General features: G+C 40.1%; 1 protein-coding gene across 2 annotated transcripts in view; it reads right to left on the bottom strand.

Annotated features, from left to right (window-relative positions):
- Nucleotides 1–20904, bottom strand: part of LOC308395711 (glutamate receptor 2-like) — a 114437-nt gene extending 93533 nt beyond the window's left edge. For both annotated transcript variants that reach the window (XM_080880674.1, XM_080880673.1), the window contains exons 1-4: nt 20698–20904; nt 7189–7329; nt 1675–1914; nt 1307–1428 (exon numbers count right to left, since the gene is read on the bottom strand). In XM_080880674.1, the coding sequence (XP_080736800.1) occupies nt 1307–1428; nt 1675–1914; nt 7189–7329; nt 20698–20803 (609 nt within the window). In that variant the 5' untranslated portion in view covers nt 20804–20904. The remainder of the gene's footprint in view (nt 1–1306; nt 1429–1674; nt 1915–7188; nt 7330–20697) is intronic.
- Nucleotides 20905–24333: the final 3429 nt, after the last annotated feature.

Below are 24333 nucleotides of genomic sequence, written 5' to 3'. Positions count from 1 at the left end.
GGTGGGGGCTGGAGCCCATCACAGCTGTCTTAGGGTGAGAGGCAGGGTACACCCTGGACAGGTCACCAGTCTGTCACAGGGCTAACACACAGAGACAGACAACCATTCACACTCACATTAACTCCCCTTTGGGCAATTTAGAGTTTCCAATCAACCTATCCTCACTAACTGCATGTATCTGGACTGTGGGAGGAAGCCGGAATACCCGGAGAGAACCTACGCAGACACGGGGAGAACATTCAAACTCCACACAGAAAAACCCCAGCCTAATGGTGGAATTGAACTCAGGAGCTTCTTGCTGTGAGGCAACAGTGCTGTTTGGCTTCTCTGAGTGTTTAGTCCATTTTAAATTCTGTTACCTTCTGTTAACCTACTTTCATGTGTTCCCTGGACTCCTAGACTCTGTTACCTTTCCTTCATGGAATTCCTTTTGGACTGCTTCCGCTACTATTTATTGTACATAATAAAGATGTTTTTTTTTCTGGAAAAATCATCATTCCAGAAGAGGGTTGTATATGATGAATGGAGGGTCCTTCACCAAGGGGAAGAGGTGGCTGTAGCTCAGAAGGATGCCCAGGCCATCAACTAATAAGAAGGTTGGTGTTCTGATCCCTGGCTACTCCAGTCTGCGTGCCAAATATCCTTGGGTGACATACTAACTACCAGTTGCTTTCTGATGCATTCACTGGAGTGTGAATGTTAGTAGTTAGGAAATAAAATGCTCAGATGCTCAGCACTATATGAGGACATTTTGCTTTTTAGATATTGATAAAATGTTTTCATATAGCTGGATTAATGTGACTATTTTATTTTCATGTCAAATAGTTGGACTGAGTGCTGGTGAAAAAAAGACTTGTTTTGTAAAAACACTTTTTTGAGAATTGTGAACATGGTTTAAATAAAATAACTGAAAAAACCATATGGAGTTATTTCAACATTTATCCACTGAACGGTGAACAAAAAATAAAAAGACTGAATTCTTGGAACAATTCTCCAACTCATTTGAAGAGAGAAAAAAAAGGAAAGAGAAGCTTGTTTGTTATAATCTAGCCAAAATAACTTAAATATTTCGGACTGTGTCATTTGCTAAATTACTATGGCATAGTCAGGATTTTCACATCAGGCCAACTGCAGTGCATGTACTTGCCAAAGAATAAATAACATAACAGAAGACACTGTTGAAAATGCTGGTTAGCAGCCTAAACTGATGAAAAAGCTGTTATGACCAAAACTTTAAATTTGTGTCTAAAATTTGATTTTCTCCGCCTCTCTCTTGCATTCCAATATAAGAGCAGAATACCAGTACCTGAAACAGGGACCGGTAGGCTTCATCCTTTCTCTCATCTTTCAGGTTTCCTACATTTATTGCAGTGACGACCCATTTTTTCTCTGCTGCAGTGTCCAGTATTACCTGAAGAGTCGAAAGACCTACACACACAGAGTCTCATTATTAATAATTAATAATTCATTAACTTATACATTTGTAGAACATATCTCTATCTCATTCTTTTCTATTTATATGAAGCATATTTCTCTGCCTTGCTGTGCTTTCTATAACTGTAGCAAGTTTCTGCATTTGCTTAACATTTTCTGTATTTACAATTATTTCAGTATCTTATCTTCAAAATTAAGCACTAGCAATATTTATGTGATAAATGATGAGAATTTCCTTACCTCGATCACTGTCATACAGATAGGCAAACTTTTCCCATTTGTAGTATTCCACTAATGAAACTAGTGGCCCCTTGATGTCCGGCCTCATTTGGAGAACAAACTGATTCATTCCTTCTGCTGGGAAAGAAGGTGTAATGAAGGAGACATGAAGTGTCTCACAAAAGGATGTGATGGTGTTGACCGATTTCTTGTCATAGAAGCCAAAAATGGCATAGACACCCCGAGAGAACTGGGAACAAACTAGGAAAGAGAGAAGAAGAGAAAGATTGTACAAATTAAACAGTGAGTTCAAAGGACCTGGGAAGAATATTTGCACTCATTAAGTGTCCCAGTGCCTTTATCCCAAATAAACACTAAACGCACACTTATATTTAATCACATTGAAGAACAGTTTTTTAAATTGGGGTACATTAATAAGCACAGTAGTTACAATAGGAGTGGGAATTCTGTGGTTCACAATAACAAGTAAAATAAAATATTTCTAAAACAAAGCAACACAAAAAATTTAAAAAAAGAAGTGCTTCTGTCCAATTAAAAGCTAGAGGGCTTTATATCTGATATAGACAGTGCTAAGTTTCTATAAGCTGCATAAAACAGTATAAGAGGCCAGGTGTAATAAGCTATAACCAGTTACACTTAAGAGAAGAAAATTAAAATGCCAGTTCCAATCATCTGTTGAGAAAAAATGTATGTATTTTGTGTCAGCATACATGATCCAGCTGTGTGGCTGCAGGAAGGTGAATTATTCTGAATGAGAGAATTGGTATTAAGTATCCCACTGTGGAAAGTGACGTCGGCGTGACGTCTTTCATAAATCATTTTCCAAATTTGGTCCACTGAAGGGGTTGTTTTATAACACCAGGCAACATCTTTTTTTTCCAAACTCTGCTGAAAGTATGTTGTTGTCAGCGGTACGGCCACGGTGTACGGGCTATTTATAGTCCAAATATGGTTGTTGTGGATGTCTTTTCAAAGTCAAACTTTGACTCACTTTAGAGATAATTTTTATAAACCAGCAGAACCAGCAGAAAAACCACAAACCTCTCTTACTTTTCATCACAACTTCTCCCACCTTCTCTCAACCTTAAAAATTAACTATATATAATGCAAATGCACTTTGACACATTGCTTCACAAATTTAAACGAGCAAAGGGAATTTCAATTTCAAAAATACTTAAGCATTATTATTTTACATTTTAAAATGGATTTCATCATTTTTAATATATCAACAGATTTTAATAAATGACATTTTTAACCTTGTTACAAACAAATAAGTTGATATACTAAAATAAATAAACCAGTTAAAGAAAAACAGAAAAATGCAAAATAACAAAAAGAATTACCCACGCGTAGTGAAGAAATCAATAGGCTAACACATAATAAATTATATTTGTTTATACATAATCCATATTCATTTGTATCATGTTGACAAAATCAATGTTAATATTTGTAAATTTAAAAAATTACATTTATTAATCATGCAAATTTCCTGCAATTGTCATAGACGTCAACATGATGTCCAAAAATATTACCCAATCCAAAGTTCAAATGTTGATCAACATATTATCATCCAAGTTGGGTCATGTTTAGGTGTCCAAATTGTGAAACTTGTTTGGAAGTCATATAGATATCTAGAATTGGTCATGGACTGAGGGACCCAATATACACATGGTCTCCATCTTGAATTAACTTCATTATTTATTTCCACCAAATCATTAATGTGTCTTTTAGATCCCGTTTCTACAAGAAAAAACCCCATTTTGGACAATGTTTTCACCACTCAGAGAGGAGATTACAAAGCCCTCCCCCTCCACCACCTTGGTGCCTGTCTTCTATTCTGACTTCCTTCTCTCACCCCAACTGGTCACAGCAGATGGCCCCGCCCCTCCCTGAGCCTGCTTCTGCTGGAGGTTTCTTCCTGTTAAGAGGAATTTTTCCTTCCCACTGTCACCAAAGTGCTTGCTCATGGGGGTGGGGGGGGGGGGGGGGGGGGGGGGGTGGGGGTTCGTATGATTGGGTTTTTCTCTGTATGCATTATTATAGGGTCTACCTTACAATATAAAGCGCCTTGAGGCGACTGTTGTTGTGATTTAATAATGATAATGGATTGCATTTATACAGCACGGTTCCGGGCACCCAAAGTGCTTTACAATTCCACTATTCATTCACTCTCACATTCACACACTCGCTGTACAACTGGGGCAGACTGACAGAAGCGTGCCATTGGCCCCTCTGGCCAACACCAGTAGGTGGTAGGGTAAAGTGTCTTGCCCAACAACACAATGACCAGGACAGCAAGAGCTGGGGGATCGAACTGGCAACCTTCCAGTTACAGATGAGCTTCCCAACCCCCTGAACCACAGTCGCCTCAATTTGGTGCTATATATATATAAAACTGAACTGAATTGAATTGCCTACCTGGAATTGGCATAACTGTTATGCTAATTCCAGCATACAAGCCCCTGGTCAAAGTCACCAAACCAGTTTGTAAGCAGGTACATATGTGGTCTCAGAGACAATGGAAGACTGTTTTTCCACCACAGACTGGGAAGTCTTTAAACAGGCCGCCACACGTGACAACACCACAGACCTGCAGGAATAATCAGAAACTGTCATTTCCTATATCTCAGAGTGCATCGATGATTTCCCAGAGACCAGGACTATCACTATCCAGGCCAATCAGAAACCATGGCTCACAGGTGAGGTCTACAGGCTTTTGAGGGAGAGAAATGCAGTCTTCAAAGCTGGGGATTAGGTGAGCCTAAGAACGGCAAGGGCAAACCTGCATCAGAGAAGTGAAAAGGCAATACTCCAGGAGGATTTCGCAAAGCTGGACGAGCACAGAGGGACTGTGCTGCAGAACTCACAGATGTCTTCACAGACATCTTTAATACATCACTGAGCCAGGCTGTCGTTCCCACATGCCTCAAAGCCTCCACCATCATTCCTTCACCAAGGAAGTCTCCTCCCTCCTGCTTTAAGAACTACCATCGGATCACACTCACCCTCAAGTGCTTTGAACAGTTAGTCATGCATCCATTTAAAACATCTCTTGCCCCCAAACTGGATCCATTTCAGTTCATATACCGGTCAAACCACTTGACGGATGATGCATTCTCAAATGCCCTTCACTCAGCCCTCACACATCTGGACACTAGAGACTCATGCATCAGAATGCTGTTCATAGACTTCAGTTCAGCATTCAACACGATCATTCCCCAGCAACTCATTCACAAACTGGATCTGCTGGGGATCAGGAACTCGCTTTGTAACTGGCTGCTGGATTTCCTGACAGGAAGACCGCAGACAGTACATGTCGGCTGCAACACTTCCAACACAAGAACACTGAATACGGGGGCTCCCCAAGGATATGTGCTGAATCCCCTTCTCTTCAGTCTGCTGACCCACGACAGCACGCCATCACACAGCTCCAACATCTTCATCAAATTTGCAGATGACACAACTGTGGTAGGTCACATCAGCAACAATGATGAGCCCTACTACACGAGTGAAGTTAACCATCTGGCTGAGTGGTGCAGTGACAACAATATGCCCTGAATGTGGAGAAGACTAAGGAGATCATCACACCCTGCACACCCCACTAACCATCAATGGTGCTGCTGTGGAGAGGGTAAGCAGCACCAAGTTCCTGGGTGTGCACATCTCAGAAGATTTCTCTTGTTCAAAAAACACAGCATCACTTGTCAGTAAAGTCCAACAGCAACTCTACTTCCTCCGCAAACTGGAGAGCAAGAGCCTCATTCCCATTGCGAGCACCTTCTTCAGAGGCACCACTGAGAGCAGCATCACTGTGTGGTATGGCTCCTGCACTGCAAAGTAACGAGTAGTGAGAGCAGCGGAGAGGATTGTGGGCACTTCTCTTCCCTCCCTCCAGGACATCTACTTCACCCGCTTCACCTGAAAGCCCTCTGCATTACAGGTGACTCCACTTATTCATCCAACAGCTTCTTCAGTTTGCTGCCATCGTAAAAGAGACTGAAGAGCTTCTGAGCCAGAACCAGCAGACTGAGAGACAGCTTCGTTCATCAGGCTGTTAGGATGCTGAATTCACTCCCTGCTCTGTCCCTCGCAACTCTCACACACACGAACTCCAGACCTGCATTCACCTCTTCCCTCTGAACCCCCCCAGACTTCTACCGACGCCTTTTCACTGACTGCCCCACCCCCACTTGCACACAAACTCTTGCCAAAAAGCACTCTGATTGTGTTGGACACTGTTGTTTATGTAAAATTGCATTGTGTTGTACATAAGACTTGCATTTTATTTTTATGTTTATATTGTTTTAGTGTACACTGAGGGCCGTGGGAGAATTGCAGTTTCAAATTCCTGTGTATCAGCTTTGAGGTTTCAGAGCATGTCACAGTACTGAAACAGCTTTAGTGAAGAATACAAATAATCTTCTTATATTCCTTCTTATATTTTATCATTAGAGAATGTTGTAGGTATTAGAGGTACTGCACTGCAATGGTTTAAATGGCATCTATCTAATACACTTCAATTTTTATGTAAATGAAGAGTTAATTATGGAGTTCCACAGGGTTCCATGCTAGGACCAATTGTATTTCATAATATGTTTGCATTAGGCAGAATCATTAGAAGGAATAGATAACATTTCCCACTGCCTTGCAGAGGACACAATTTTTTTCTATCCATGAAACCAGATAACACACACCAATAAGTTAAACTACAGAATCATGGACATGTCCTTCAATGTCCATATTAACAAATATGTAGCACTGCTTTGTCCCATTTGCACAATATCTCTAAAATTCAAAACATCCTGTAAGAGTGCTGAAAAACCAGTTCATGCATTTATTAATCCTAGGTTGGACTACTGTAAGTCATTATTATCAGGACGTCCTACAAACTCCCTGAAAAGCCTTCAGTTAATCCAAAATGCTGCTGCATACTGTACTGAAAGGGACTAGAAAGACAGAGCATATTTTCCCAATACTGGCTTCACTTCAGTGTCTCCCTGTTAAATCCAGAATCAAATGTAAAATCATTCCTCTCACATGGAAGGCCTTGAATAATCAGGCCCTATCCTGTCTTAAAGACCTTACTGTACCGTATCACTCAAATAGAGCACTTTGCTCTCAGACTGTGGGCATACTGTGGTTCCTAGGATATTTAAAAGTAGAATGAGAGGCAGAGCCTTCAGCTTCCAGGAGATTTCTTCCTGTTAACAAGGGTTTTTTGCTTCCCAGTATCACCATAGCTCTTGTTCATTGTCAGTCATCTGATTGTTGGGGTTTTCTCTGTTTTCTCTGTATTGTTTCCCTGTTGTGATTTAGTGCTATATAAATAAAACTGAATTGAAGGGTTTAGGGTTAGGATGAACAGCCACAGCACACTGCACAACTATTGCTACATATTGCCATGTTTGTATTTTTTTAAATTTCAAGTATTATTCTAGACTTTTAAATAATGACCCAATAAAAATAATTCTTTTTTTTTTTTTTTTGTTTAAAAATGAAGAGATCAATACTTACAGCAGTTAGTAACAGCAAAGCTGTTGGCCACCTCCAGGTTATCTATGTGTGGAGTTAGCCTGAAATCTGCCATCCCAAACTGAACCATGCCAACTCGGAATGCACTGTACTCCTGATCTGCGCCTCTGGGAAATAAACCACCTGAGAAAAACAGAGACAGAAAAGGTCGTGATCATAAAGAAAAACAAAACTAAGTGGAGAAACAGGTTTTCTAGCTACAAACATGTTGAGATAGGGACATTTTTACCACTTTATGTCTTAAAAAACAACAACAAAGAAATTGCAATCCTTCATTAACAATTGCTAAATTTTATATTCGTCAAAATGTTTTTATAATGTGATATGGAATCTCAGCAGTTTAGGCTCTCCTTTTTCATATTTATTGAGTTATTTACTTTTTTGTTTGTTTGTTCTATATTAGTTCAAATGTTCTGCATTTCTCTCATAAACTTCATACCTACCTGACACCTCCTCATCACCTTTCTTCCATTTACCTACATGTCCACTGAAGTCTGCTCCAATCACCAGTCTTTTCCACATGGGGAAACTTTCTACCACTTCAGCTAGCTTACTTCAGAATCCTTCTCTCTCTCTCTCTCTTGTCTGACAACCTATGCATTAAGCCAAGCGCTGGCCAATCCCATATGGAAATCTTATTATTTATCAGCATGTTTGATTTGGTAAATATTTTACATTGGGAACCCTTCCTGACCCAGAACTCCCCGGTTGTCTGGGTTTAGGAACAGCAATAGAAATACTAATCAGTAATTCTGAGCTAGAGTCTGCCTGAGACAGAGATATCTATCTCAGGCAGACATTGTCTCTCTAAAGGACATATGTCCAAAAAATCGGTACATACATTCACCACTCCACAGTTCACTCACGTTTGTCCTGTTACAACTCAAAACAAAAAGGCAGAGTGATGTTAATTAAAAGAAACATAAACATTACCATTAGTAAGACTGTAGCAGAAGTGGAAGGTAGATTTATAACACATAGCTCTCTGCGGTATTTCACCTTTAACAATGGTTTACCTTGCCTTCTTTCGCCTCTGTCAGAGCTCCCCAGGGTGGCTGTGGCTACAATGTAGCTTGCCATCACCAGTGTGTGAATGTGTGTGTGAATGGGTGGATGACTGGATATGTAAAGCGCTTTGGGGTCCTTAGGGACTAGTAAAGGGCTATATAAATACAGGCCATTTAACATTCCTTTCAACACAACCTCACATGTCTGAAGTTATTTTTTTCATTTCCACATACTGTATTACCACAACTGGTCTAAAAGCACACAAAGAACATAACATCGGAGTGGGTAAAATGTGATTTTGTTTACTATGATGTCTCTAATGAATCATTTTTATAATTTGAAATGCAAGTATAAATCAGAAATTTCAGAAATGTATGCACATCCAATGGATGTGCTGGGATGCATCATTAGCAGTGTTGGGTAAGTTACTTTAAATGAGTAACTTAGTTACATTACTAGTTACTTCTATCAAAAGTAACTGAGTTACTTCAAGTTACTCGTTACTTTCAGAGTAACTAGTTACTAGGGAAAGTAACTTTGGTTTTACTCAAAATTCTCTTGCTAATCTGTTGCTTCCGTAACTGGATACCCAGCAAGATTGCCAGTCTTCTAGCTTGCTTACTTGCCACAAGTGCACTGTGCCACCTACCAATAGAAAGGAAAAAATAATGTGCATATTTCCACCTGATTCTATCCTAGCCTGCTTTTTACATCCAACACAAAAACTGCAGTCGCGGTGCTTTCGATTGTACTCAGAACTCGGAAATTCTGCCTTCTGAATAGGAAGATGTAGGCAACACCAGACTGCAGATGAGCTGCATACAGAGCTGGACTGGGACAAAAAAATCGTCCCGGGCATTTTGACTAGAGACCGGCCCACCATTATAGCAAATATCATAAAGCCTTTGAATGAAAACAAACGCTGTTGTGACAGTGATGTACACTGTTCTGATGGTTTATATGTATCAATCTATCAATTGTTTGTTGCAAGACTCAGATAATTATTTTTTTTAAAGTGAGACATTTTAAATGAGAATAAGAAAGTATTTCCTTGTGCCCCCCTTTCCCTTTTAATGCCCTACATGGACCCCTGGCAACACTTTGCTAGACCCGCCCCTGCACAGTTACCAGCTGTCAGCTACATAGAAAAGGATCCTGGTGTTATTTGTCTCTCAGAAACAGTTCATAACTTCCCTTCAACTCATTCATGTTAACTAAAAGGTAAACCTGTTTCTCCATCACAGCTCTGATGATTCAGTAAGGACATCTCCTGGTTTCATCTTCATGTTTCCCTCTCACCACATAACCAAACCGACATCATGACCAGCAGCTTTACAGCTGTGGCTCCAGCAAACATCAGCTGATACTAGAAATTAATATTAAATAAATTCTAACAACAGCTGATCAAGCTTAAACGTGCTGCTGTTGTTTACCGCGACATCCGCTGGTTTCCTCTTTCATGGCGCAAAGTGGGCGATAAATAAACAAGAGAGAAAAGCCGATCAGCTGATCATTGATCAGTTTCATGATTGAAGTAGAATCAGGAGAGAGAGGGTGAGAGGATGAGAGAAGAAGAGGCAGCTGTGCAGCGTAAAGACGCAGAGTAACTCCAGCTTTGTGTCTTTTTCATTGTAGCTGAAGTCCGGGACAAACTGTTCCTTTTCACCTCAATACGAAACGCATGATATTTTCTCTGAATACGAGACGATTCCGTTTTTTATGGGACGTCTGGCAACTCTAATAATTAACCTTATGAACAAAACAAAGTTCAACATCAGTAACATAGCACCACCCAGCTGTATAGAAACTCCCTCATGCTAGCTAGCACGCAGTATGAAAAAGTCAGCATAACGAAAATAAACTCCAACTAAACTTGGTTTATATCTGACCCAGATGGACTGCAGGTTATAACTTCTTACCTGAAGTTCAGTTCACCTGACACTCTCGGACCAGCGGCCGCTTCGGGTCTGTCCTCTTGCCTCCCTTTCCCTCATCCACCTGCTGGCCTCCACCACTTGCTAATGTTATTGAATCTGTGGAAGCTCCACGATAGCCACCACACGAAGTAACGAATAACGAGCCCATCTAAATCCCAGTAACGAGTAACGCGTTCCCGGTTTTGGCATAATAACTAGTTACCGTGCTCGTTACCAGAATCCGGTTGTTCAGTGATGACGCGACGAATCCTACTTCCGGGTCTAAAGTAGTCTGCGTTTAATATGGCATTTGTGTTGTTAACATGTTTAATGTTATGTATTTTCTTCTATTTGATCTCAAAAAGCTCCTAAAACAGTCAGCGATCACTGTTGACCTCCCTCGGCTTTTATTACCACTAATCATTTATTTAAGCTCAGTTTTTAAAACCTTAGGATGTAACTACAGCCCAGCCCATGCAGCAGTATATGAATGACTAACCTCGTATTGTGGATGGATTATCTCAGTTGTTCTCCTGGCTGAAGTTTGGTCCTTTTACAGCATCCTGCCATGCGATTACATTTGTTCCTGACCACCGAGAACACTCACGGTAACTTTTATCAAGTGGAAAAAAAGTTAGCTTGTTTATATTATGCTAACATAGCTGTGTCGCCAGCGGTCACGTAGCACATCATTATATACCAGCTAGCCCAACTTCAGTAACCCTACAAACCTCACTGCTGTTTAGTTTTCTGTCTTCATTTATGCTGGAAGTGATAACAGAGCTGTACGTTTTAATTTGTTTCCAAAACCCCGCAGTCAGGACATGCTATATTGTATTTAGATAGAAGCTAGTGAGCTAACTTCCTGCTAACTTCTAACTCCGTTAAATGTCATAAATTCCGTTTTCATGGATGCCTGGATGTTAAACTCAATTGTTACACCTGGTAGAGCAGAACGCTGATCATTTTTATTAAAGATGAAAGAATTTAGACAGTTTTTCAACTCTCAGTAATGCCATAGTGATCGTTTGATATATGGACCTGCAGCGGAGTTTAGACCCAGACACGGCTAGTGACGTCAGACTGAACAACCGGATAATAACGTAGTTACTGTAACGTGTTACTTAATAACGCGTTAGTCCCAACACTGATCATTAGTGATGTATCCTGGGTTCATTAGGTGTTAGGATCTTACAACATCTTACACCCTCGCCCAGGTGACCCAGCCGAGGTTGATCATGCCCTTGAGACTGGCCGGTGACGCCTCTGCAGCCTACTTCCACAGGGCATGCTTGCTAACCCTCCAACACTCTTCCAGAACACCCTGGCATTTGGCCAGCTACCTTCCAAATGCCCTCTATGTGGTCTCCAAGGAACCATCAATTCTATCAGAGCTATCTGTCTTGAGGCCTCTGACATTATCACAATATCTGGGCACAAAGATGTTTCTGCAATGTGTGCTGGATTGTGAGCGTTAGGTTGTTGCTTATTTGCTGTTATCACCGAGGAGATGCTTTCACCAGCTACCATCAGCAGCTGGTCATGGTGCAAGCAGCGGTATAAGGACTCGGTAAGATATCATATACAGCTTGGATGAGGAACTTTTATCACTACTTCTTAGCCAGTAGATTGCTGTTCTTCAAATTGGATCAAATCAAGCTCAGTAGACAACCCATGGTTGGACCTAGGACAAGCATTCTGTAGAAAATTAAAAATCTCTGATTTGCCTTTTATTAGCTCTAGAGTTAAGAATCATAACTGCCTTAAAAGTCTTTGCAGAAACACTTCGAGTTGGACATCCTGCTGGGAATTTCTAAAAAAAACAAAGTCTTCCTTTACCTCATGTAAACTGACAACCATTTGAAACAATCCAAATGTGTGTCCAGAACATGTTATTCAAGAGAAAACTTATTTTCATTCAAAGAACTTTTATCAAATTATGGAATCAGCAACAGTAAATTTCTTGAATATCAGCAAGTCCATCGTACAGAAAACAGCCGTCAGCTGAACTTAGAAATGCATACATGGGCAAGAGCATTTTTAAATCTTTGTATCCCTAAATTGTTATCAAAAAATGTTATTGTTAAAAATCGATGACTCAATTTTACTTCCAGGGCCCTATTTCAGGAAGCCGGTTTAGTGCACACTCTGAGTAAGTATACCCTGAGTTAATGAAAACTCTGGGTTTTCGGTTTCACAAAGCGAGTTTAGATTAATTCTGAGTGAGTTACTATGACGACACACTCCGTGAAGCTAACCTGCCCCCTAGCAGGTTTACTTCAACTAACCCTGACTTTCTCCGCCTCTTTGTCGGAAACCTGACTGTAGGAAGTGTCAGACATGGCGTGCTCCTTCCTTGAAGAGCCAGTAGATGTTGAAGCCCAAATTCTCCGCAGAGCTCTCCGCCGGGAGAGAGTGATTAGAGCGCGTTCGGACATTTTATCATTTCCTGATGATTTTCTGTGTGAACGTTACCGTTTTTCAGCACAATCTATAATTCATTTGAATAACATCCTCAGGCCTAATATTGCTCATGTGACACATCGCCGACATCCTCTCAGTTCTGTACATATTATTTGTATTGCACTTCGGTTTTTTGCAAACGGGAGCTTTCTGTATAATATTGGTGACGCTGAGCACGTTTCCAAGGCTACCGTCTGTCGGGCAGTCAGGAATGTTACAGTTGCACTGAAACGTCTCCTGTACTCGTTTGTGGTGTTCCCCGGTCATAGACCCACAAGATTTATCAAAGAGGGATGCCACAAAATTGCAGGTATCAGGATGAACGAAACTTAATTCATGATGTGGTGATATTTGAACTACTACTTAAATTTTACATTTATTCTCACGGTTCCCAGGCGTGATTGGCTGTATACAGTGGGGCAAAAAAGTATTTAGTCAGCCACCGATTGTGCAAGTTCCCCCACTTAAAATGATGACAGAGGTCAGTAATTTGCACCAGAGGTACACTTCAACTGTGAGAGACAGAATGTGAAAAAAAAATCCATGAATTCACATGGTAGGATTTGTAAAGAATCTATTCGTAAATTAGGGTGGAAAATAAGTATTTGGTCACCTCAAACAAGGAAAATCTCTGGCTCTCACAGACCTGTAACGTCTTCTGTAAGAAGCTTTTCTGTCCCCCCACTCGTTACCTGTATGAATGGCACCTGTTTGAACTCATCATCTGTATAAAAGACACCTGTCCACAGCCTCAAACAGTCAGACTCCAAACTCCGCCATGGCCAAGACCAAAGAGCTTTCGAAGGACACCAGGAAAAGTATTGTAGACCTGCACCAGACTGGGAAGAGTGAATCTACAATAGGCAAGCAGCTTGGTGTGAAAAAATCAACTGTGGGAGCAATCATCAGAAAATGGAAGACATACAAGACCACTGATAATCTCCCTCGATGTGGGGCTCCACGCAAGATCTCATCCCGTGGGGTCAAAATGATCATGAGAACGGTGAGCAAAGATCCCAGAACCACACGGGGGGACCTGGTGAATGACCTGCAGAGAGCTGGGACCAAAGTAACAAAGGTCACCATCAGTAACACACTACAACGGCAGGGAATCAAATCCCGCAGTGCCAGACGTGTTCCGCTGCTGAAGCCAGTGCATGTCCAGGCCCGTCTGAAGTTTGCCAGAGAGCACATGGATGATACAGCAGAGGATTGGGAGAATGTCATGTGGTCAGATGAAACCAAAGTAGAACTTTTTGGTATAAACTCAACTCGTCGTGTTTGGAGGAAGAAGAATACTGAGTTGCATCCCAAGAACACCATACCTACTGTGAAGCATGGGGGTGGAAACATCATGCTATGGGGCTGTTTTTCTGCCAAGGGGACAGGACGACTGATCCGTGTTAAGGACAGAATGAATGGGGCCATGTATCGTGAGATTTTGAGCCAAAACCTCCTTCCATCAGTGAGAACTTTGAAGATGAAACGAGGCTGGGTCTTCCAACATGACAATGATCCAAAACACACCGCCCGGGCAACAAAGGAGTGGCTCCGTAAGAAGCATTTGAAAGTCCTGGAGTGGCCTAGCCAGTCTCCAGACCTCAACCCCATAGAAAATCTGTGGCGGGAGTTGAAAGTCCGTGTTGCTCGGCGACAGCCCCAAAACATCACTGCTCTCGAGAAGATCTGCATGGAGGAATGGGCCAAAATACCAGCTACTGTGTGTGCAAACCTGGTAAAGACCTATAGTAAACGTTTGACCTCTGTTATTGCCAACAACGGTTATGTTACAAAGTATTGAGTTGTATTTTTGTTATTGACCAAATACTTATTTTCCACCCTGATTTACCAATAAATTCTTTACAAATCCTACCATGTGGATTCATGGATTTTTTTTTCACATTCTGTCTCTCACAGTTGAAGTGTACCTCTGGTGCAAATTACTGACCTCTGTCATCATTTTAGGTGGGGGAACTTGCACAATCGGTGGCTGACTAAATACTTTTTTGCCCCACTGTAGATGGCACTCACATTCCAATCATTGCTCCTTCAGTAAATGAAGGAGACTATGTGAACAGGACGTCTTTCCACAGCATTAATGTACAGGTACATAGTTCCCTGTAGCATTTCAAACTAACAAATTATTTCATTATAGTAATGGATGCTAATTTGTGTTCTCTGCACTGTGAAGATCATATGTGATGCTACCAACATTATCACAAATGTGGAAGCCAACTGCTCAGCCTCTGTGAGTGGTGGTGGAGGAGGACCCCCACCTGTTTTTCAGGCCTCCGCTTTTTTTCTGTTGGCTATAACGGGTCACATTTGAGCATACAGAGTAAGCAAATATGTACTTGTAATGTGCTCAGATAATTTCAATAAGTGCTTACAGAAAGAAAATTAATGTCTAACTGCAATTGATTTACATCGGACAAACAGACCAAGCACTATGGCTCATAATACAATTACACCTTACCTGTTTGGACTATATTTTTATATTTCATTTTTACTTGCTGCCAGGAACGTTTGGGGCCTGTTGGGTTGCACCTGCGCTCACATCACATCACAAAATAAAATGTATGAAATAAAAAATAAAATAAAATATAATAAAATAACGTGTTAAATGGGTGGAAATCCCTAGATCAATGTTTAAATTAACACTCACGCATTGACTCTGTCGGCTTTGTTTTGCCATGCATGCTCTCTTTCTTTTGCAGCTGAGGCTGCGTTACTTTTTTCCCGCAAAATTTGCATGTTATCGGCATATGCTGCCATCAGAATTTCGGCCTGTAAAATACATTGACCGCGCCTTCTTTCCCTCCGTCTCCATGGTGACTCGCTTAATCTGTGCTCCACTAATCAGGGCTTTATGTATCCTCGTGCGCGCGCTTAACTTGGGGTTAAAGCAACTCCGCGTTGATTGAACTAATTGTTATCAGCCTTTCTGAAACCGAATATTCCGAGTTGGACAGTTCGGGGTTACTCAACCCTGAGTATCGTTTTTCACTCTGAGTTTTCTAAACCGGCTTCCTGAAATAGGGCCCAGCTGACAAATGGGAGCGAGATCTCTCCATTAAGGTTACCTGGACACACATATGCTTAAATACGATCAAAATGTTGCAAGTCCCAACTTACAACTTACACAAACCTCTCCATAGAACACACTATACATGTTCCAAGTGGGCATTATACACTCAAACATATGCACCCACTGCACAGACAATTCTGGAGCCAGGAACCTTATGCATACACATAAACATACACACACACACACACACACACACACACACACACACACACACACACACACACAACACAAGACGGTTGATTTGTTTTTCTCTTCCGGGTGCTGTTTGTGATTGTTTTCTTGTATGTTTTTTTTTCTTAAACTTGCAGCTTTTGGCGATTTATTGCTTCTCTGTTCTCTTTATCTTTTTATATATTTTCTGCCCTTTTTTTCTCTCTCTCCTACTTTTCAGCTTTGACACTGTTATGTTACACATGTACTGTAATAACAGAAATAATGTTCATAGAAATTAACAACTTAACATGTAAAAGAAGCACATGAACAAGAGTAGCCAAGAGAGAATTTATAGAGCTCATCTTGGAAAAGAAAATGTGTTTGTTACCACGCTGCATTCAGATCATAATTCTGATTGCAAAAGCTGCCAGACAGCAAAGGCTAGAAATTTTTTTTAAACTTAAGACATAACTGACTCCATCTAAGAATAAACACACATAAACTAGCCTACTGGACACAAGAAAGGAGGATATGTTAGTGTTGGTGGTGATTAGCTCATGCCCATCTAGCTGTCTGTATGGAGTTTGGATGTCTGTGCGTGTTCTCTGTGGTTACTCAGCTGTTGTGCCACAGTCCCCACTTAGCAGGATTATTTTAACAGGTGATTGTAAATTGGCAATATGTGCAAATGTGACAGTAAATGTAGGGCTGGATATTCACAAATCTGGAAATACATACTGTATACATAATTGACAGTTATCCATACCTCATTTATTTCATGATTTTATTTCATTATATACCTGTGGCACAGTGATTAGCACTGTTGCTTTACAGCAAGAAGGCTTGGATTTCATCTCCACTATGTGGCCGGGGCCTTTCTATGTGGAGTTTTCATGTTTTACCCGTGTTTGTGTGGGTTCTGTCCGGGTATGCTGCATGCAGTTAGAGGTATTAGGTAAACTGGTGATTCTAAATTGCACATAGGTGTGAATGACAGTGTGAATTTTTGTCTGTATCTATGTCTTAGGTCTGCAACAGACTGGCAACCTGTCCAGAGTGGTACCCCGCCTCTCGTCCAATGGTTGCTGGGATAGGCTTTGGCCCTCATAAGGATAAGCAGAAGAGAATGAATGGATGAATCTGCACTCTGCACATATAAATATAAATATGCTTTATTTTCTGTGTCATGTTGCTATTGTCTGTTTGTCTACTCTGTTAAGGACACAAGCTAAATTACTTGTATGTGTACACATACCTGATATTCTACACTATAATCTACAAATTGTATAGAATATACTATATTTCTGAAATATTATGTTTTAAATTATGGCTCCACAGTGTAATTGTTTACACATTTGCCTACAAAGTGAACAATCCCCTGTTATATCCCGGGAGGTGACAAATCCCTCGGGTTGCATCAACACAGGCATCTGGCATAAAAATGTGCCAAATCAAACATGCAGAGGTTCCTGCAGTGGTGATCATGTGGGAATAAGGGCGCGTCTTTAAGTAGCTTTATACAAATATTTCCACTACACTTTGTGTAGTTTGTCTACTAGAACGATTGTCTCTGGCATCAAGTCATGCATTCCAGAACTTCAGGTGAAATGGAAATGTTCATACATGCTGTCATACCTCAATTACTGTCCAGAATGCTGCTTCAAGGATTTGCACGGAGTCCTCTATAAGGTAATGTGTGACGTCTTTACATAGGCTAGTCATAAAGTAGGATTGGTAAATGCACTGTTCTTGTATAGTGCTTTTCTACTGTACTTGAGTACTCAACAAGCTTTATACAACATGGTGCATTCACACATTCATGCAGTCACTTTTTCCTGTGCCTAAGTTCTTTCTATGTAGTATTCAAACACATTCCCACTCTCATGAAAGCATCAGAGAGCATCTTGGGGTTCAGTTTGCAGGTGGTGCCTCTGGTCACATTACAGAAAATAAAGAGACTGCTTTTGAGGTTGTAATATCCAACCTGTGGAAGTTGGTTCAAAGTTGGTATAAAGCTGTGTTGTTTTAATGTTTCAAATATATACATTTTTAGAACATTTTCTGATTCACTATCTGTGATTTGCTTAAAAATGTTAATCTTTTGGTTCAAAGTTTGAACATATGTGCTTTTACCTTCATATATCATAGTTTTCAGGCCATTTTGGCACATTGGAATCTGAGGCCATTCTTGAATATACCTTAAAAACAATTAAAGATAAAAGTATGACATTTATATTTCCCTTTCTTAATTTAGATCTATAATTTGAAAGAAATACATTACAATATCTGAGATTTCACTAGTTAAAATATTTTAAAAATCCAGGGAAGGTAATAAGGTAATAACCTGAAATTCTTAAACATGAAAATTAAGAAAATTATATTTTCATTCAACTTTTATGCTCAGCATTTATTCAGACGGTTATCATACCCTTTCTCTGATCTCGCCTTACCTCTGGCAGCCGTGGCATTGTGGTTAGAGTTGGGTTAAGGGGTTAGGTGTTAAGCTGAGGTATTTAGGGTTTGTGTCTTATTAGCATCAGACTACCAATTCTGTCATGTGGACACAGCAGCTGGGTCTTGCAAGACTACATTATTATTCTAGGGGCCATGTTATTCATTGCTAAGTATATAAATTACTTGCTTGATGTTAAATAAGGAAATGGACTTCATGCCTATGAATAAACACAATTTAGTCTATGGGAAGCACCAGCACAGTTTGGTAGATTTTTAAGTATTTTTTACTTCTTCTTCTTCTTCTTCCTTCCCCTTTAAATTAATAATTTTTTTTAAATTACTATTGATATTTCATGTGTTTTCATCATAGCACATGAAATATAAATCCTTTGAAGTATACATATATAATGTCTGCTTCTCTGTCTCCGTTAGGTTAGAATATATAATCATTTTTCTAAAGCTCCCATTCCTTAATCAGCCCAAAGATACTTCTCTTCTGCCTGATTGCATTCACAGACCCATATCAGCAGTAGCATCTGGAGACTTTGTGGAACTGTCTTGATGTGGCAGATAAGCTGCCCATTATAGATAGGTCAGCAAACCCTCTGCTTAAGAAATGTATAATTTTGTCTTATTTCACAATTGATTTTTTTTCTATTTAAGAGCCCCTTGCAGGTTTAGAGTAAATATTGTCAAATGGCCAGACTACAAAATCAGCAGTGTTTGAGTTCATATCTTTGCAAGCATTTATACTTTGAAATGCTGGACTAATTCGTCATATAGTAAAATGGAAAAACTTTGGGGAAAATACCTTTCATTGCCTCCATATAGTCTTTAAGTGTCATTAAGTGCCAGTCTTAATCCTATAATTTACTGCCCTCTTGATGGCCACAGTTAGTTGTTGTCTTTGGGAGCTGGACTTCTGGACTACCAGTAACGGAAATGGTGAGCTAACACGTTTAACATATTGATAGATCCTAAGTGTTTTACCATTTTTTAAGTAGTCTGTCTCACAAAATCAGTTATTTGGCAAAACCTTTGCCACCCAACACCCCTCTTTAGACACGCTCCTGCTATAGCTATCACATTATTAATGCCATGTCACTCCTAAATCAGACATCATCAGAAGCATACTACATGGGCTGAGGGCAAAAAGAACTGGAGTGATGCTTAGTGATCCATAGTCCTCTTTAGGGTGGAAGAGAGTGATACAAGAATGAGCCTTTAACCCAAAGGCTCATGTTTGCAAAAATAATATTGTAAAATGCCAGAAATTTAAAAGAGATATTTTTCTAATGTTTGCATATTTTCCAGAAATATTTAAGTAACATTTTCAATAACATTTTCAATACTCTCATAGTGAAATTATTGTTTGCAACGTTACATTAATAAATTTTAATAAACCTTAACCAAGGTGTGGAAGTAGCTTTTTGTGAAAAGCTACATTTTTAGACTTATGCAGTCCTCAGAAGACAGAATTGGTACAACAATGTCTTATAAAAGTTTCAAATATAATTTAAAATTTGTTCAAAATATAAATGTATGTTTTAGTCTACTCCAACCTTGTCTTACTAAATACGAGCCAAACAATCCAGCTGAACCAAAATTTTAAGTTCAGATGGAAAAACATACCTACTCCACAGAGAAAGGGCTGCTGTGATATTTAAAAAACATTTTTTAAAAAAGATTTTCCAGCACTGCATCATGTATGTAAAGTAAATGTAAAGTATGTAAAGTGTAAAGTATGAGATTTATAGTTCAAATGTAAAAGCAGTGTAATGTGACTGAGGAGGAAAAACTCTGAATAGCATAAAATACTGTAGATTTGAAAGCTAACTAAGTGTAATAATGGAAAACTTTACACAAACAACCAGTAATGTTCATTATAGCTTATTCTAACATTTTAATGAAATGCTGAAAATCACCCACTTCCACTAAGGGCTTGATGGATATAGGTCCAACAAGAAATGCAGTTCAGGAAATAAGTCTCATGTGCTGCGTTTCAGTGAGCTTAGATCTTCACTTGTCCCTATGACAGCACCATTAAGACTTCTGTGCACACAGGAGCAATTGCAGATTGACGGAATGCTGCATTGTTAGCAAGACGTTTGGGACGCATATAATTCCTTTTATTTTTTGATCTATTTAGTTTACTATTTAAATGATGAACGTATTAACTCAATTAGAACACTGCAGCAGCAGCAGCAGCCGTGCAATCACGAGGCCTGGCGTTACTGACAGCAGTATAAAGAGGATGGAGATGAGAGAGGCCCACGGGCCAATAAAGAAGACACGAAAAGACAATGAAAAGGATAGGTTTGAACGGGTAAAAGACGAGCTTTAATACACGCTGGAACAGGAAAGGTGAGGATGACAACGATCGGGCGACGACAGATATAAAAATCCTACCAATCTGGACGCTCGGAGATCCGCACAATGCCCCGCGCCATAAGAGTGCCACCAAAAATAGCAGCTTCATTGTGGTGTTCAGGATCCTCGCACAACACCACAGCATCTTACGATAGAGGTTCCTACCAAAACATCACCTCCATCAAAGACGATGTAATCTCATGGCGTTATTCCGGTGTTATTTAGAAACGTGTCGGGCTCTGCAGATGCGCGATCCTGTCGCCTGAGGTGCGCGTGCTGCTGCTGAAGCTGGACTTGAGGGCGCGCGCACTGAATTGCCCAGGAATGCCGATGAAGCACGAGAGAGAACCGAGAGCAGCCGACTGCTGCACATGAGGTTATTATAAACCTCCGCTCGAGGAGGCTGACACAAATTCTAACATAACAGATGCACACTGGGAATTTTTACAATAACTAATTTCTAATTGCATTAAGCAGTGCCTAAACACTATTATAATAATTATATTATATACATTATAATTATGATTTCCTTCTGTCTTTTTTTTATTATCGTAATCATTACATGCGCCTTTAAATATGTTACTATGTATTTTCACATTGCTGTATAGCAGCTGTGTCTATATACAGTGGGGCAAAAAAGTATTTAGTCAGCCACCGATTGTGCAAGTTCCCCCACTTAAAATGATGACAGAGGTCAGTAATTTGCACCAGAGGTACACTTCAACTGTGAGAGACAGAATGTGAAAAGAAAATCCATGAATTCACATGGTAGGATTTGTAAAGAATTTATTCGTAAATTAGGGTGGAAAATAAGTATTTGGTCACCTCAAACAAGGAAAATCTCTGGCTCTCACAGACCTGTAACGTCTTCTGTAAGAAGCTTTTCTGTCCCCCACTCGTTACCTGTATGAATGGCACCTGTTTGAACTCATCATCTGTATAAAAGACACCTGTCCACAGCCTCAAACAGTCAGACTCCAAACTCCGCCATGGCCAAGACCAAAGAGCTTTCGAAGGACACCAGGAAAAGTATTGTAGACCTGCACCAGACTGGGAAGAGTGAATCTACAATAGGCAAGCAGCTTGGTGTGAAAAAATCAACTGTGGGAGCAATCATCAGAAAATGGAAGACATACAAGACCACTGATAATCTCCCTCGATGTGGGGCTCCACGCAAGATCTCATCCCGTGGGGTCAAAATGATCATGAGAACGGTGAGCAAAGATCCCAGAACCACACGGGGGGACCTGGTGAATGACCTGCAGAGAGCTGGGACCAAAGTAACAAAGGTCACCATCAGTAACACACTACAACGGCAGGGAATCAAATCCCGCAGTGCCAGACGTGTTCCGCTGCTGAAGCCAGTGCATGTCCAGGCCCGTCTGAAGTTTGCCAGAGAGCACATGGATGATACAGCAGAGGATTGGGAGAATGTCATGTGGTCAGATGAAACCAAAGTAGAACTTTTTGGTATAAACTCAACTCGTCGTGTTTGGAGGAAGAAGAATACTGAGTTGCATCCCAAGAACACCATACCTACTGTGAAGCATGGGGGTGGAAACATCATGCTATGGGGCTGTTTTTCTGCCAAGGGGACAGGACGACTGATCCGTGTTAAGGACAGAATGAATGGGGCCATGTATCGTGAGATTTTGAGCCAAAACCTCCTTCCATCAGTGAGAACTTTGAAGATGAAACGAGGCTGGGTCTTCCAACATGACAATGATCCAAAACACACCGCCCGGGCAACAAAGGAGTGGCTCCGTAAGAAGCATTTGAAAGTCCTGGAGTGGCCTAGCCAGTCTCCAGACCTCAACCCCATAGAAAATCTGTGGCGGGAGTTGAAAGTCCGTGTTGCTCGGCGACAGCCCCAAAACATCACTGCTCTCGAGAAGATCTGCATGGAGGAATGGGCCAAAATACCAGCTACTGTGTGTGCAAACCTGGTAAAGACCTATAGTAAACGTTTGACCTCTGTTATTGCCAACAAAGGTTATGTTACAAAGTATTGAGTTGTATTTTTGTTATTGACCAAATACTTATTTTCCACCCTGATTTACGAATAAATTCTTTACAAATCCTACCATGTGGATTCATGGATTTTTTTTTCACATTCTGTCTCTCACAGTTGAAGTGTACCTCTGGTGCAAATTACTGACCTCTGTCATCATTTTAGGTGGGGGAACTTGCACAATCGGTGGCTGACTAAATACTTTTTTGCCCCACTGTATATTGCCGTGTTACGTAGGGCAAAAAGAGACTGAAGCCATCCCCACCCAACGCCCGGCTACCTCTATATCACAGCTAACGGAGTACCCTCCGTTAGCTGTGATATAGATCTTAAAATCCAGCCTTATGTGACTGAAAATGATCCAAGTGCAAAAACAGAGCTTTTCTGTATGTCCTAATAATAAGGCATTTGGATTCTTACTCAAAGATAAATCAAAATTAGTTAGATCTATATATAAATGTGAAATGTTGTTTGAGTAGTGAAAATGTTCTAATGGCTCAGTATTGTGTCTGTGATTGTGCGTGTGTGCACATGAGCCAGGAATGCAGGAAGACAATAACTGTGTTGTCACACAAAATCCTGAATCAGAACAATAATTGTTAAACACAGAACCAGGATTTATATGAGGTTTTACTACTGCAATCGCTTAAAACTGATCAAACTGTAACACAGCAAATGTAAATATGTTCAATTGGTCAATACTGGCATGTTGAATCGAAATAAAATAAATAAAAATAAAAATGTTTAAGTTAACTAGTATAATAAATCAATAAATGTGATTCTAATAACTGGCCTCACTGAGAGCCTGTACAGAGTCTGACCTTGGTGTGTGTGTGTGTGTGTGTGTGTGTGTGTGTGTGTGTGTGTGTGTGTGTGTGTGTGTGTGTGTGTGTGTTTGGTGCAGGATGGGTCAACATGACACACTGGAGCCACTAATTTCAGTGAATGTCTGGCTCACAAAATGTATGATTTTATAAAAGAAGTTGACTAAAATAAATTTTAAAAATAAATAAACGTTGATTGACAAACATTATGAAAAGAAAGTGTTATCTTCTGTATTTGAATTATAAAGGAATTATGTTACAATAAATGTTCATGTGAAAATGTGCTAAAAACAAATCTGAATTACATAAACTGAATGAAACAGAATAAATTATATCCATGTGTGACTGAATATTTAAATGTGATGTGAACTCTCTATACTAGAAATAACAAAGAATATGTAATAAAGTGGTTTTAAAGGTTAAACTTTGTGTTAAAGCTGGATAAACAGAGACTGATAGATAGGGTGTGGGTGGACACTGGATGATTAGACGTAAACAGCTTGACTGAATGACCAAAATATGAAGATGTGATGGCTAGCATGAGAGGGGGGAGAAAAGTGGGCTGTAATAGAGATTTGGGTTCTTTCCTTTTTGTCTTCTGTAAGATGAGCAGTTCAGAAGATTAGATCTAAGAGGTTCAAGTTAAAATTCCAGCAGGGATACGAGTGTGAAAACAGCAGCACAATCTGTGAACCTGTGAATTGATCTTGTAATTTTTGTCTTTCCATCGCATCTCATTTTTTCCATGTTATGTGGTTAATTCACAAGGATTTTGGTTTACATTATACTTCCACTGGATGGCCAGCTGTTTGGAGATGATCATCTACTTGGAAACAAAGG

The sequence above is a fragment of the Rhamphochromis sp. 'chilingali' genome (genome assembly GCF_963969265.1).
Source record: "Rhamphochromis sp. 'chilingali' genome assembly, chromosome: 4".
Taxonomy (NCBI): Eukaryota; Metazoa; Chordata; class Actinopteri; order Cichliformes; family Cichlidae; genus Rhamphochromis; species Rhamphochromis sp. 'chilingali'.
This window is presented reverse-complemented; position numbering and strand designations above follow the sequence as displayed.